The sequence below is a fragment of the Podarcis vaucheri genome (genome assembly GCF_965113315.1).
Source record: "Podarcis vaucheri genome assembly, chromosome: 4".
Classification (NCBI taxonomy): domain Eukaryota; kingdom Metazoa; phylum Chordata; class Lepidosauria; order Squamata; family Lacertidae; genus Podarcis; species Podarcis vaucheri.
This window is the reverse complement of record NC_138762.1, coordinates 4,613,135-4,627,982: the sequence shown is the minus strand read 5'-3', so window position 1 is coordinate 4,627,982 and position 14,848 is coordinate 4,613,135. Positions and strand designations below refer to the sequence as shown.

The window sequence follows — 14,848 nt, the reverse complement described above, 5'->3', positions numbered from 1 at the left end:
TCTCCAGAGGCTGAGAACATCCCCCCTACTCAATTCCCGCCTTTGGCAAGCTGGAACCAGCCCCACCCCACTCCCACCTCCTGCATGACCTGGAGAAAGTGGACCGAGAAACTTTTCCTCCTGCGTAACACTAGAACTCTTGGGCATCCCACAAAGTGGAAGGATTTGGGACTTTAAAAAGGCCTTCCTCCTGCAGTTAAACTATGTCCCTCGTTCCTTCCTGCAGGAAGCAGCGATGGGCACCAACCTGGACGGTTTTAAAAGAGGTCCAAGAATAGAGAGGATGTGGGGTGGTGGTTTGGAGCTGCATCTTTATTTATCTGAGGCCAGCAAGAGAAAACACTCCGGGTACTTTTGCACAACGTGATTTTAAAGGAGGAAAGAAGGTCCGGAATGGCAAGCCTCCTTCCTCCCCTTGCTGAAGGGAGACGAGGCGAGGAGGACCTCTCGGGTCAGGTCATGCCAACATCCTCCCCGTGTTGCCGGCTGGCTGCAGCTTATGAGTCCCATTCAGAGGAGGCAGGAAGCTTTACTGGCGTGTTGCGCAAGGAGGCGTGACGACGCCAAAGGTTCTTCTTTCCACCGGAGGCAATTAAGAAAGCAAAATGGAGGCACGAGGGGCTGTGGCTGGGCTCTCCGCGGCGCCAGAAAACTCGCCATCTGCCGGAGCAATTCGGATCCTGAGACTCTCCAGTTCAAAAACATTCCAGCAAGTTTCTAGTCCCCACCACACACACATACACCAGGGATCACTTAATTATCCCCCCCCCTTCCTGTTGTCGTGACTGGGCTTGCACTGCTTGATTTTTAATCGCAGTTTTGCAGACCTGCCACAGACCACCTGAACGAAACTCAATTGCTGCTGCTGCTGGCGGTGGTTCATGGAGCGCCATTCAAGGTCCTCTGACTGTGCTGCGAAGCTGAGCAATGGGTGGGCAATGCACAAGCCAGCGGGGGCTTCTCAGTCGGAGTCACGTAGCTGGAACAAGCAGGTGGGGGACTGCAGAGGTTTGGTTATCACAGCATTTTTCCTAGTCTGTCTTTTTTACTGTTAAGTGTTCACACACACAACGCCCCTGGCTACTGACTGCAGAAATATGAAAGGAGAGAGAGTCCACTTCTAGCAGGCCGGGAAGGCAGGAGTTCCTGTTTTTCAGAAGGAAGTGGAGGGGGGCGGGGGGGACGACACACACACCACAGACAGTCAGTTTGACCGGAGCCTCTGGGGCTGTGAACAGTGCATCTCAGGGAGAAGAACTGCCTAGATGAATGGGAAGTCTCTGCAAGCCTTTTGCAAGCCTGGTTCCCCTGCAGCTGCCTGGGACTCATTTTTATTGATTTTATTATTTCATAAAATTTACGCATTGCTGAACTGTAAAAAAAAAAGGGGGGGGAGAGGAAAAAACCAAGAACCTCAAAACAGTTTACAAAATAAAAATAAAAAATCCAAATAATAAAATTATGCATCAGGAAAATTAACTGCAATGTGGGCTAGGCTGTATATTGATATAACTTCCAAAAGCCATTTGAAGTCTGTATTGTGATAATCAGTTTCATGATTTTTGATCTGGCAATATATTGTGAGTGTGTGTGTGTGTGTGTGTGTATGTAAAGGTAAAGGTACCCCTGACCATTAGGTCCAGTCATGACCGACTCTGGGGTTGCAGCGCTCATCTCGCTCTATAAGCCAAGGGAGCCGGCGTTTGACCACAGACAACTTCCAGGACACGTGGCCAAGATGACTAAGCCACTTCTGGCGAACCAGAGCAGCGCACGGAAACGCCGTTTACCTTCCCGCCAGAGCGGTACCTATTTATCTACTTGCACTGGTGTGTTTTTGAACTGCTAGGTTGGCAGGAGCTGGGACTGAGCAACGGGAGCTCACCCTGTCGCAGGGATTTGAACTGTCGACCTTCCGATCGGCGTGCCTCTCCATAGCCCTATCCTTATTTCAGACATTGTGATATATGTATATCACGATGTTTAGCTGGTGATATATCGTGATGTTGAAAAACACGTATCGCCCAGCCCTCACTGCAACGATCTGAAAGCTTCTGAAAAGTTAAAAGAGCAGTAAGACTAAAAACAGATTTTAAAACTCAAAGTGGACTTTCTAAAGATCCGGACAGGATTGTCTGAACAGAAGAAATGTCTCTAGCAGGCACCGAGAAGAGCACAGCAAAAGCAGCTGCCTGGTGTCTAGAGACAGGGATTTTCAAAGTGTAGGTGCTGCCACACTGAGAGATTTGAGTTCTCACCAATGCGGAACAGGTTGCTGTGGCACCTGTAACCGTGCCAGTTCTGCTGATCAAAGAGGTTGTGGTCATGCGATCTTGCAGGTAAACAGGTGCCAAGTTATTAAGGGCTTTATATTCTAATAGTAACACCTTGAACTCGGCCCAGCAGCAGATTGGCAGCTGGTGCAGATCTCTGAGCCCCAGGAGTTCTACGCTGGCAGGGTCTCACTCCCGTCAGCAATTGTGCTGCAGCATTCAGCACTGACTGCGGCTCCCGGATCAGGAGCAAGGGAAGCCCCACGCAGAGGGCACGGCAGCAATTCATGGACTGGCTGGGGCTGATGGGAGTTGTAGTCCGAAGCCGCAGGAGGGCGCCAGGTTTGCAAAGGCTGGGCTCCAGGAAGCCCCTTAGGAAAATAAAACAGGCGCATGCACAAAACCCCAAGTGCCGGGCTCTGTAAACAGGAGGTGTCCTGCATTTCGCCGCAGGTTCCTTAAGGCAAGTAGGTACTTCAGGTGCAATTGGTGCAGCCGCCAACTGGGGCTCGATTTGGAGAAAGGCAGGTGGGGAGATGGAGACGGGGAGATCAGCGCCCCCCAAAAGCCCTGAGAAGCAGGCACGAAAGCCCAGAGGAGAGGAAGGGAGGACTGCAAAGGAAGCTTCTCTGTTGACAGCTGCCAGGTCCCAAATTGTCACGGAGGAGTCGCAAGGGGTGGGGGGTCATCTCAGTGCATAGAACGTCCCTGCCGAGTCGCAGCTCTCTGTGTGGCTGTGGGCTCCCAAGAGGAAAGTTTTTGCAGGGGGGCTGGATGAACCCCACAGATCTCTGCGTCCGTCTGCCTTGCCATTGCCTCCTGGGGGATGTCCTTTCAGACAATATGTTTCTGAGGTCCATCAGGTTCTCAAGAGCTTGAGCAGAGCAGTGGCTTGGACGCCCCCCAAAAGGCTTTGCCCCAAAAGAAGAGGGAGAAATGAGGTCCCAGCAACCAGAGACGGTGTTTGGGGACCTGAGACACCCAGGAATCGCTGTCGTCCCCCCAGGCAAACTGTGCAGGTCACTAGTGCAAATGTGGCTGTTTTTCCCTCTTGGACGCTGCAGTGTCATCCGTGGCCTTGGGTCCCTGGCTAATCCAAACGAGCTGAGCCACAGAATCATAGGGGACCCCCGAGGGCCGCTAGACCACCCTCTGTGATGCGGCAACCACAGCTCAAGAATCCCTGCCGAAAAGCCCCTGAGGAAGGCGTGACCACCTCCCCAGGTTATCCGCTTCGCTGCCGAACGGCTCACGCCTTCCAGAGGTTGCGATCTCCTTCCTAGTAATTTAAATCGGGGAATCTGGGCAGGAACGGTGGCAAAGACAGAAAGGAAAAGTCACATCTGGGGAAGAGAGAGGAGGAGGGGTGTGGATCCTTCATTCAGGAGAGGGAACGGGATAAGGAGACCCCCCAGCCCCGAACGGCCAGCCACCCCCGAGGGCACCCGTTTGCGGCCCTGGCGGGCAGGGTCAGCGCTGGGCAGCGTCCCCCTTCACAAGAGCGCGCAGGGTCTCTTGGCCTTGACGGGGGCCGGGTTGAGGACGGCACGGACGGCCTCCGTGAAGACGTCCTTGATGCCCTCCTGGTTGAGGGCCGAGCACTCCATGTACTTGACGGCGTGAATCTGCCTGGAGAGGCTGATGCCCTGCTGGGTGCTGACGGGCACCTGGTTCTGCTCCTTCAGCTTCTTCACCGCCTCCGGGCTGGAGCGGAGATCCTTTTTGGTGCCCACGAGCAAGATGGGGACGTCAGGGCAGTGGTGGCACACCTCCGGGTACCACTTGTGTTTGACGTTCTCGTAGGAGGGCGGGCTGGCGATGGAGAAGCAGATGATGAAGACGTTGGTCTGCGGGTAGGAGAGCGTCCTCAGGCGGTCGTACTCCTCCTGGCCGGCCGTGTCCCACAGGTTGAGGCTGATCGTCCGTCCGTCCACCACGCTCTGGGCGCTGTAGTTATCGAAGACGGTGGGGATGTACTCCTTGGGGAAGGCGTTGGTCGTGTAGCAGATGAGCAGGCAGGTCTTGCCCACCGCCCCGTCCCCCACCACCACACACTTGATGCTCTGCATGGCGGCTGCTCTGGCACCTCCTCTCCTCTCGCCTTCAGAAATCTGCATGGGGAGAGATGGAAGGAAGACACAGTCAGGGCAAGGAGGAGAAGCCCAAGAGGAAGAAGCTGCTTAGACTGAGGCCACCCTCACTCTGTGTTGTCTACATGCCTCGCTCAGTATTGTCTACATGCCTCGCTCAGTATTGTCTACATGCCGCGCTTGGTATTGTCTACATGCCTCGCTCAGTATTGTCTACATGCCTCGCTCAGTATTGTCTACACGCCGCACTTGGTATTGTCTACATGCCTCACTCAGTATTGTCTGCATTCCGCGCTCAGTATTGTCTACATGCCTCGCTCAGTATTGTCTACATGCCTCGCTCAGTATTGTCTGCATGCCTCGCTCAGTATTGTCTACATGCCTCGCTCAGTATTGTCTACATGCCTCGCTCAGTATTGTCTACATGCCTCGCTCAGTATTGTCTACATGCCTCGCACAGTATTGTCTGCATGCCGCGCTCAGTATTGTCTACATGCCTCGCTCAGTATTGTCTGCATGCCGCGCTCAGTATTGTCTACATGCCTCGCTCAGTATTGTCTGCATGCCGCGCTCAGTATTGTCTACATGCCTCGCTCAGTATTGTCTATATGCCGCGCTCAGTATTGTCTACATGCCTCACTCAGTATTGTCTACATGCCTCACTCAGTATTGTCTGCATGCCGCGCTCAGTATTGTCTACATGCCTCGCTCAGCATTGTCTATATGCCTCGCTCAGTATTGTGTACATGCCTCGCTCAGTGTTGTCTACACGCCGCACTCGGTATTGTTTACACGGCTCACTCAGTGTTGTCTACACGCCTCGCTCGGTATTGTCTACACGCCTCGCTCGGTATTGTCTACACGCCTCACTCAGTGTTGTCTACACGCAGCACTCAGTATTGTTTACACGCCTCGCTCAGTGTTGTCTACACGCCTCACTCAGTGTTGTCTACACGCCTCGCTCAGTATTGTCTACACGCCTCACTCGGTATTGTCAGGAACGAGCCGGCAGTAAATCACACTGTGCAAGCTGGCGTCAACTCTTTATTAGCAAGAATGGAAACTGCACAGACCGGGCAAAGCGTCAGGCTTTATGAGCGCAGCAGCTTATCCCTGGTAGGTCTTGCCCCATGAGTCGGTTGCCGAGACTGAAAGTCCCCGCTTCCCCACAACCATCTAAGTCCCTTCCTCTCCAGAACTTTGTCCAAGCAATCGGAGACTGTGCTTGCGTGAAGCTCACTTCTTCGCTGCCCTTTTTCTGCCTCTTCTGATTCTGGGAGACCAGTGGGGAGGGGAGCTTGTCCCAGCAGGAAAGGGAGACTCTTGTGGGTTGGCCACTGTGCTGGATTCGATTAGCCATGGGCCTGATCCAGCAGCAAGATCCTACATCCTACATCAGACACCCATCTGGAAGCAACCCCCCAAGCTCTCTCAGGGGTGAACACAACAGCCCCCCCAACCAGTAGCTGTTCCACACAGATCTGCAAGCAAGCATCTCATGCCCTCTGTCTGTCGAGATCTGCATCTCTCTGAGTCTGGGTTACTTGCTTTGATACAAGGAAAGGCATCATATAATTCATTTCAATTCATAATATTCTTCATTGATCTTCATTTACATACTCAACAGCAATTACCACAGTAGAAGAATGGCGACAGAAGGTAATGGAATATGCAGAATATGGAATGTGCAGAAATAGCTAGATTAACGGGGGGAATTCGACAACATGGCGATGAAACATTTCAAAAGGAACGGGGGAAATTTCTGTCATGCATAGGAAGGATAAGGTGAAACAGTGAAGCCAGCAGAACTGAAATAAACCTCATAATGTGAAATACAAAGAAAATTTAGGGATAAAGAAAATAATGAAAAGTGAAATGTATAATGTGATTCATCTAACCAATGGTAGTTGTAAATGAATAGACAATGAGAATTGTATATGCAGGAGGATTTATTTGGCTATAGACAAATACAAAAGAAGAACAATGGACAAATACAAAAGAAGAACAATAATATACAAAGTGGATGAAGACAATTCGAAAAAAATTAGATGTGATATAAAAAGCCAGAAGGAAGGAAGGAAGGAAGGAAGTCAGCTCTTAGGAGCAAATATAAATGTAAAATAAAATAATTCATTTCAGCCATGCTTCTGAATCCCACTAGCTAGGGGGAGGTGCTCTGGGGCTCAAATCCTGCTTGCGAGTTTCCCACTGTGGCATATGGCTGTCTGCTGGGAGAAGAGGATGGTGGAGGAGACAGGGCACTGGCCTGATCCTGCGGGGCTGCTCTGTTGCTCTTACTGCCCCTGCGCCTGGAGGCTCCGCTTTGGGGTCTGGCCAGTGGGCATCTTTCCCCCTTGCCCATCCCAGACAGCCTTCCCCAGCCCTGCCAAGTGCCAAGGCAGGCAGCAGAGCTAATCTCCACCCCAGCCGCCTCCCTCCCTTGCTCTGAGGGTCAGAGATAAGGGCCGGCTGGCCGGCGATTGGAGGGCAAGGCAGAGAGGGGCTGGGAGCTGCCAGCCGGCCGCTGAAAGCAGGAAATGATTCAGAAGCAAGAATCACGAGTCTCTAGCGAGATCACAGGCAGTGACTAAGGTCTGGGAAGAAAACTCGAATTGCTGTTTATTCCGATTCAGCAGTAAAGAGCGGAGTTTTGCAGGGAAAGGGCCGGGGCAAAAAGAAACATGCTCAGAAACTGTTGGACCTGTTTCTAGAATGTGTGGAAGACCCCCAAGTCTGTGCTTTACGTGAGGAGCGGCGCTGTACTCATGTGAAGTTAAATAATGTGTGCTCTATTACAGTCATACTGTTAGGCTGGCCTCAACCAGAGCCAGGGCTTTTTCGGCCGTGGCTCCGATCTGGTGGAACGCTCTGCCACAAGGGACTAGGGCCCTGCAGGACTTGACATCTTTCCGCAGGACCTGCAAGACCCTGTTCCAAGGCACTGTTCCACCAGGCCTTTGGCCAGGGCACAGCCTGACCCCCTCCTTTGGCAATCTTCACAGAACTCTACCCAATGGTTGCCATCAATTTGATTTGAAGTAATTTTTTAATGAAATGATTTTAAAATGTTGTCTTATTTTATTGTTGTTAGCCGCCCTGAGCCCGGCTTTGGCTGGGGAGGACAGGATATAAATAAAAAAATTCTATTATTATTATTATTATTATTATTATTATTATTATTATTATTATTATTATACCTCGGGTTACAGACACTTCAGGTTGTGTTTTTTTTGGGTTGCGGACCAGCGAAACGGGTTACTTCCAGGTTTTGGTGGTCGCGCATGCACAGAAGCGCTAAATCGTGCTTTGTGCATGCGCAGAAGCACCGAATTGCAACCTGCGCGTGCACAGACGTGCCACTGCGGGTTGCGAACATGCATCCCGCACAGATCGCGTTCACAACCCAAGCGTCCACTGTATTTGCATTTATGCCCCACCTTTGAGGGCATGAAATGAAAAAGGTACTTAAATGTACTTTTCCTAAGAAACCAGAAGCCTTTCTCTTGGGCATTGTCGGCCAATTGGTGTCAAAGAAAGACAGGACTTTTTTTATGTATGCTACTACAGCAGCAAGAATTCTCATCGCAAAGTATTGGAAGACACAGGATCTACCCACTCTGGAAGAATGGCAGATGAAGGTGATAGACTATATGGGACTGGCTGAAATGACTGGCAGAATCTGAGACCAGGGGAAAGAGATGGCGGAAGAAGATTGGAAGAAATTCAAAATTTACCTTAAGAAATATTGTAAAATTAATGAGTGCTAAAATGTCGAGGTTATAGAAAAAAGGGGACTACAGCTGTAAAAGATTAAGTAAAAGAAAAGAACAAGGGAGGGAGGATTTGCTGAAATAAATTTGGGAATTGGGATGCAGAAAGGGGAGGTACGGGGAAGTCGGCGAAGTAAGGTTTAAGAAAAAAGGATTCGAAATTATACATGTTTGTTTATATGTTTGTATCTTTGTATTGTGTATTGTTTGTGTTTATACAAATTGTGAAAAACCAATAATTATTTTTTTTAAAAAAAAAAGAAAGGGCTCAGCCACCTGGGAAGGGAGCCCATCTAGGAGAAGGGAAATTCTAGTCCTAAACCTCCACTGCCTTGTGGGATATCTCTGGGAGAAGAAAAGACTCAGGGGTGAACCCCACACCAATCCAGAGCGGAGTCAGTTGGAGTCAGTTAAGGCAGTTGGAGTCAGTTAAGGCAGTTGGAGTCAGTTAAGGCAGTTGGATGGCGGCCAAACATCTTGCTCTGCTTTCCTTACTGGGGGGGGGGGTGTCTTGTCTTCTGGGCAGCCCAGGATCTCCAGACCCACTGCCCAGGCTTGCACCCCAGATAAGTCACTTCGTCGCTGCCAACACAGCAAAAACAACATGGGGGGGGGGCAGCCATTATGAGTTACCGGTCTCTGCAGCCGCAACAGGCACTGTGATTCTCCTGCGGTTTGCCTTCACTTCCAGAGGCGCACACCATTGTCTCTCGAGATGGACAGATGCCAACAACCAAGCCACCTTCCGTCTAAGAAGCCCAGTGGGTGGTGTGCAAGGTTTTCTCTCTTCCCTCTCCGCCCCCCCCCCCAGTGAATGAATGAGTGAATAAGTTCACCTCTGCTAATATTTTGTGCTACAATTGGGCTGTTGTGCAATTGATTTCAGCTTCTGGGCTTCACACGAATGGTAGAATTGTCTCCTCTCTCCCTGCTCTTAGTTCCACACTGGCTTATTTTGGTTCCCTCGCTGCCAGAAGTGAGGTTACAGGGAACCAGGCAGAGGGCCTTCTCGGTGGTGGTGCCCGCCCTGTGGAATGCCCTCCCACCAGATGTCAAAGAGAAAAATAACTACCAGACTTTTAGAAGACATCTGAAGGCAGCCCTGTTTAGGGAAGCTTTTAATGTTTAATAAGACTGTTGTATTTTAATATTCTGTTGGAAGCCGCCCAGAGTGGCTGGGAAAACCCAACCAGATGGGTGGAGTATAAATAATAAATTATTGTTGTTGTTGTTGTTGTTAACACAAGGAACATGAACCTGGAAAGGCAGTAAGTGGGCAACCAGTGTGGCTGTTTCAACAATGGGGCCCCATGTTCTCGACTAGAAGCCCCCGTCAGCAATCTGGCTGCAGCATTGTGCACCAGCAGGAGCTTCCGAACCGCCCCCAAGGGCAGCCCCACAAAGAGCGCCTTACAGTAGTCCAGCCTCGATGTTCCCATGCATGATAGACTGTTGCAATAAGTGCAGGCCTTACACAAGCCTTCCTGGGGGGGCTCCTTGGATTTCAGTAAATATCTTAGGGGGGCAATGGAAGCTAAGTGCACTAAGCCTCTCCCAAACACCCCAATTGCTGTCCCTATAGAGCAGAGATTGCCAAACTTGGCCCTCTAGCTGTTTTGAGACTACAATTCCCATCATTTCCTTTTCCCTTTCTCCTTCTGTGATGGAACTCCTATTTGGGGACTTCCCTGGCTTTTTTTCTGGCCCACGTAGGACCAGTCTGGATAGTTGGCCTTGATTTGATGTTTTCATCCCCAAAAAAGTTTTTGATTTGAGTTTCTACTGAAAGGAGGCTGCATTTTAATCTTGTTTTTTTAAGCTGTATTTTAATCAATTGCTTTTATACCTGGTGTTTGCCGCTCTGAGCCCAGTCTTGGCTGGGGAGGTATAAATAACATTACTTATTATTATTATTATTATTATTATTATTATTATTATTATTATCATCCGTGACCACTGGCCCTGTTAGCTAAGGATGATGGGAGTTGTAGTCCCAAAACAGCTGGAGGGCCATGTTTGGCCATCATTGCTATACAAGAAGCCTCAGAAGGCCCCCCCACAACCTGACGACAGCCAGGAAAGCCGCTCTCTCGTCTAGCAGAGTCTGTGGGGCTGGGTGGGGAGGAAGAGGCCTGATCCATAAATACACCCGGCAGCTTTCGGTATATTTAGCCCAGCTCTGGCCTTGTCAGCGTCCGGCTCCGACTGCCATTAATCTTAAATCCGCAAAGTGGGGGAAGCCAAGAGGCAGTTGCCTAAAAGGTTTCTTGGCAAGGCGGAGAGGCAGGTCCTTGTTTCTGGGCTGGGGGTGGGGACGACCCACAGGAGCTGCCCCCTCGGGCTTTGCCCTTCAGGTAAGGAAAAGCTGGCAGGAGTTTTGACACTTTGACGTCCCCTGTCTCTCCGGAGCTGGAGTCCACCCAGCGCAGCACAAGACTAGGCTGCTGGATCAGGCTAATGGCCCGTCCAGCCCTGTATCCTGTCCTCACAGTAGCCAGCCAGAAGCCTATGGGATGCCTGCAATCAGGATTCGAACCCAAGACCCCTCTCCCCATCCTGGGGTTTCCAGCAACTAGCATTCAGAAGCATCACAGTGGATGGCAGAACAGAGCCATTGTGGCTAGTTGTTGCTGTTGTTGTTTAGTCGTTTAGTCGTGCCCGACTCTTCGTGACCTCCTGGACCAGAGCACGCCAGGCACTCCTGTCTTCCACTGCCTCCCGCAGTTTGGTCAAACTCATGCTGGTAGCTTCGAGAACACTGTCCAACCATCTCGTCCTCTGTCATCCCCTTCTCCTTGTGCCCTCCATCTTTCCCAACATCAGGGGCTTATCCAGGGAGTCTTCTCTTCTCATGAGGTGGCCAAAGTCTTGGAGCCTCGGCTTCAGGATCTGTCCTTCCAGTGAGCACTCAGGGCTGGTTTCCTTCAGAATGGAGAGGTTTGATCTTCTTGCAGTCCATGGGACTCTCAAGAGTCTCCTCCAACACCAGAATTCAGAAGAATTGATTCTTTGGCGATCAGCCTTCTTTGTGGTCCAGCTCTCACTTCCATACATCACTAATGGGAAAACCAGAGCTTGAACTATACGCACCTTTTGGGTAAACCCTCTCCTCCTCCATGAATTTCTCTAATCCGTCCAGGTTGGTGGTTCATCCCTGTGGCAGGGAGTTCTGCCATTTAAGTATGTGCTGTGTTAAGAAGGATTTTTTATCTGTTTCGAATCTTCCTACGTTCATTAAATGTCCGCCAAGGACAAGAGAGGGAGAAAAGCTTTTGCTGCCCATTTCCTCCACGCCAAGCTTAATCGTATCATCTTTCCCACCCACCCACTCAAATAATAGTTATTTTTAAAAAAATAACAGTAAGGACACCAAACATCCTATTTCCAGAACAGGAGCTGCGAAACACCAAAACGGAGGTTTCTGCAGCAGCAATACCTTTCACAGTAACTCATTTTCTGTTCAGCCAACCACACAAGAATGTGACAAACTAATCAAGGGACAAATAGTATATACTAAATCACGGCAGGCTTTAAAAAATGAAATTAAAAGCCTTCTCCTGGTTCAGAGTTGGAGGACCCCCCCCCAAAAAAAAGTCTTTCTCCCTCTCTCTTAACTCTAGAACTCGTGGATGTCCCAGGAATTTGACCGTTGGAGGACGGAAGATGGATCAAGGCAGGTATCTGTTCGTGCGGCGCATTGTTAAACTTCGGAACTTCCTGCCACAAGAGGCCACCAACCTGGGTGACCTTAGAAGGGGATTAGACAAATGCCAATTGCTGGAAACCTCCGGAGGGGAGAGGCCTTTGCGTGAAGGTTCGTGGCACCTGGTTAGCCACTGAGAAGAAACGGATCCAGCAGCTGGGCTCTCCTTTTCTTCTTGCCAGTCTGTGTTCCAAAAAAAAAGCACACCAAGAACTCTGGCCAATATAAGCTGGAAACGATGCCTTATGAGGAACGGCTAAGGGAGCTGGGCATGTTTAGCCTGCAGAAGAGGAGGTTAAGGGGTGATATGATAGCCATGTTCAAATATATAAAAGGATGTCACATAGAGGAGGGAGAAAGGTTGTTTTCTGCTGCTCCAGAGAAGCGGACACGGAGCAATGGATCCAAACTACAAGAAAGAAGATTCCACCTAAACATTAGGAAGAACTTCCTGACAGTAAGAGCTGTTCGACAGTGGAATTTGCTGCCAAGGAGTGTGGTGGAGTCTCCTGCTTTGGAGGTCTTTAAGCAGAGGCTTGACAACCATATGTCAGGAGTGCTCTGATGGTGTTTCCTGCTTGGCAGGGGGTTGGACTCGATGGCCCTTGTGGTCTCTTCCAACTCTGTGATTCTATGATTCTATAAGTTTCAGTAGTGGGAGTGGTCCCTACTCGCAAATCAATAGTCAGTTGTAAGAAAAACTAATCCATTCAAAAGTAGGTATTCTGACAAGGATTACAAATTCAGAGATTACAAACTCAAGCTCATAAGGATATGTATAACACAATAATTCGTTACAGAATTAGAGATAAGAGTTTATGAGTAGAGATAAGTTCATGTTAGTCCACAGTCAGATTCAACTTGAAGGTCTTAGTTTCAATCATTGAGCAAGTCAGAAGTCAATTGTAGATCAAAAAGCAGTAAATTCATGTTAGTATAAATATATATCCTGTTATTTTCTACGTTTCTCAGAGATAATAATAATAATAATATAATAATAATAATAATAATAATTACATGTGTTGAATCAAATTAAAAACTCTAAGGCAGCCTATAATCATATGATTCCTCACCTAAGTGTGAGTAGATCAACGTGTATCTTAATAATAATAATAATAATTTAATAATAATAAGAATCTTGAGCTTTTCTGTGCATTTTCAATTTGGAAGTGAGCCTATTATCTTTTATATGCGCTTAAAGGGATAGATAAGATAAGATCTTCTTAACGGCATCACTACTGATTTGCGAGTAGTGACCACTCCCACTATTGAAACTTATACTGGTATATTTAATAACAAGAACTCCAACTTATTTAACGTTAGTCTCTGTTCCAAAGCTGGGGTCCCTTCCACAGCGCCCCCGTTCAGGATCCCTGCCCAGGAAAATCTCCCATGGCCGGGGGCAGGGGGTTGCCTTTGATGTCAGGAGAAGGGAAACGCCGCCGCTTGCAGAAATCTAAACAGGAAGCCAGCTAGGCAAAGACACGACCCAAGACATTTCACTGTCAGAGGCAGGAAATCAAAGCTCTCCCCTATTGATTCACAGAGAGCACCACCCACCTGCTTAGGAAATCACCCAGAGAAAGCCTGATCAAAGCGGATGGGGTCAGCGCCAGGGCCAGGCGGGTCCGCGGGCCTTGCACAGGAGACTTTCCCCTCCGTGCATTGGCCTAATCCTCTTTTAAAGCTATCTCCCTGTGGCAGGGAGTTCCATAGGCTAACTATGTGCTGCACGAAGGACTTCCTTTTTTAACTTCCATATTGAGGTTCACTGGGGTTCTAATGCAATGAGAAAAGGGCACAGGCTTTTTTCCCCTGCCCGCTTTCTGCTAACGCTACTTCTATCCTGCAGCCTCTTTTCTCTAAACTAAACTTTTTATGAAGATTCCCTGCTCTGGGATCCCACAGCTAATTCTCCCCTGGCCTCCTCGCTGACCCAAATAGGACTAATTTAGGCAGCTAGCCCTGGTGATCATCTAATGTTTATTGGGTGGATTCCCCCCCTAAATTTATTTTTGAATTCTGAATTTATTGTCATTCACATTTTATACTGTGTTTTTTGTTGCATCAATTAAGTGTTTTAAATTTGTTGTTAGCCACCCTTAGCCCGGTTTCCTGAACCGGGAAGGGCTGGGTATAAATAGAAAATTATTATTATTATTAAACTAAACATCCCCAAATGCTGCAATCTTTCTTCATAGAGGAGTTACACTCTTGATCGTTCTGCTTGCCCCTTTCCGAACTTTTTCCAGCTCCATTCTGAGGCAAGGCAGCCAGAACTGGACACAGTTATCCCAGGCGCACCACAAGATTTGAAGAATGTCTTCATGATTCAGCCTGTTTTATTTTAAATCCCTTTCCTAATGAGCTCTAGCATGGAATTTCCTCCAAAGCCCCAAACATAAGGAATGCTAAGGGCGCCTTCGTGTTCCCTGAGAACGAGGACGGATCTGCGCAGAGCCCATTCGACGCAAAAAAATCCTTTGGAGCAAGACCTGTGCTCTCGCGACCAGAGATTTGTAGCGCCAGAGGCTTTTTAATTAGGAACTGTAGGTGCCAAAATTCCAGGGGAGCAGAAAAGATCTTTTTATAGCCAACTTCCTGTCCAACCCCCCCTCCCCCAAATCCTCCCATCCTGGGAGGGCACTGGAGGTGTAAATACTAGACTACTACCACAGGTTCAAATGTGTTTCCCATTTGTAAGAGTTCAATCTTTCAGTGTGGTGGAACTTCCCCTCTGGAACTCCCTGCCTCATGAAATCCGGCTACTCCATCACTTTTTGGCGCCTGATAAAAACCATTTCCCTTAGACATTTCCCTTAGACAAGCTTGCCAGTGCGTTTTTAGTTTATTTTTTTTCTCACGGTCTTCATAGTTCTAACAGCTGACAATCTCACCGAACTATTCGAAGAGCAACTGTAATCAACAAATTATGCTAGTAGGACTACAAGAAGTTTTGTAAGGAGAAATATACGAAGCTTTACAAAGTAGAAAAAGATAGAGATATTGGTT

At 48.8% G+C, this 14,848-nt stretch overlaps 1 protein-coding gene across 2 annotated transcripts in view; it reads right to left on the bottom strand.

Annotated features, from left to right (window-relative positions):
• Positions 1 to 291: 291 nt before the first annotated feature.
• Positions 292 to 14,848, bottom strand: part of RHOG (ras homolog family member G) — a 48,759-nt gene continuing 34,202 nt past the window's right edge. For both annotated transcript variants that reach the window (XM_082219610.1, XM_082219611.1), the window contains exon 2: positions 292 to 4,384. In XM_082219610.1, coding sequence (XP_082075736.1) covers positions 3,767 to 4,384 — 618 coding nt within the window. In that variant the 3' untranslated portion in view covers positions 292 to 3,766. The remainder of the gene's footprint in view (positions 4,385 to 14,848) is intronic.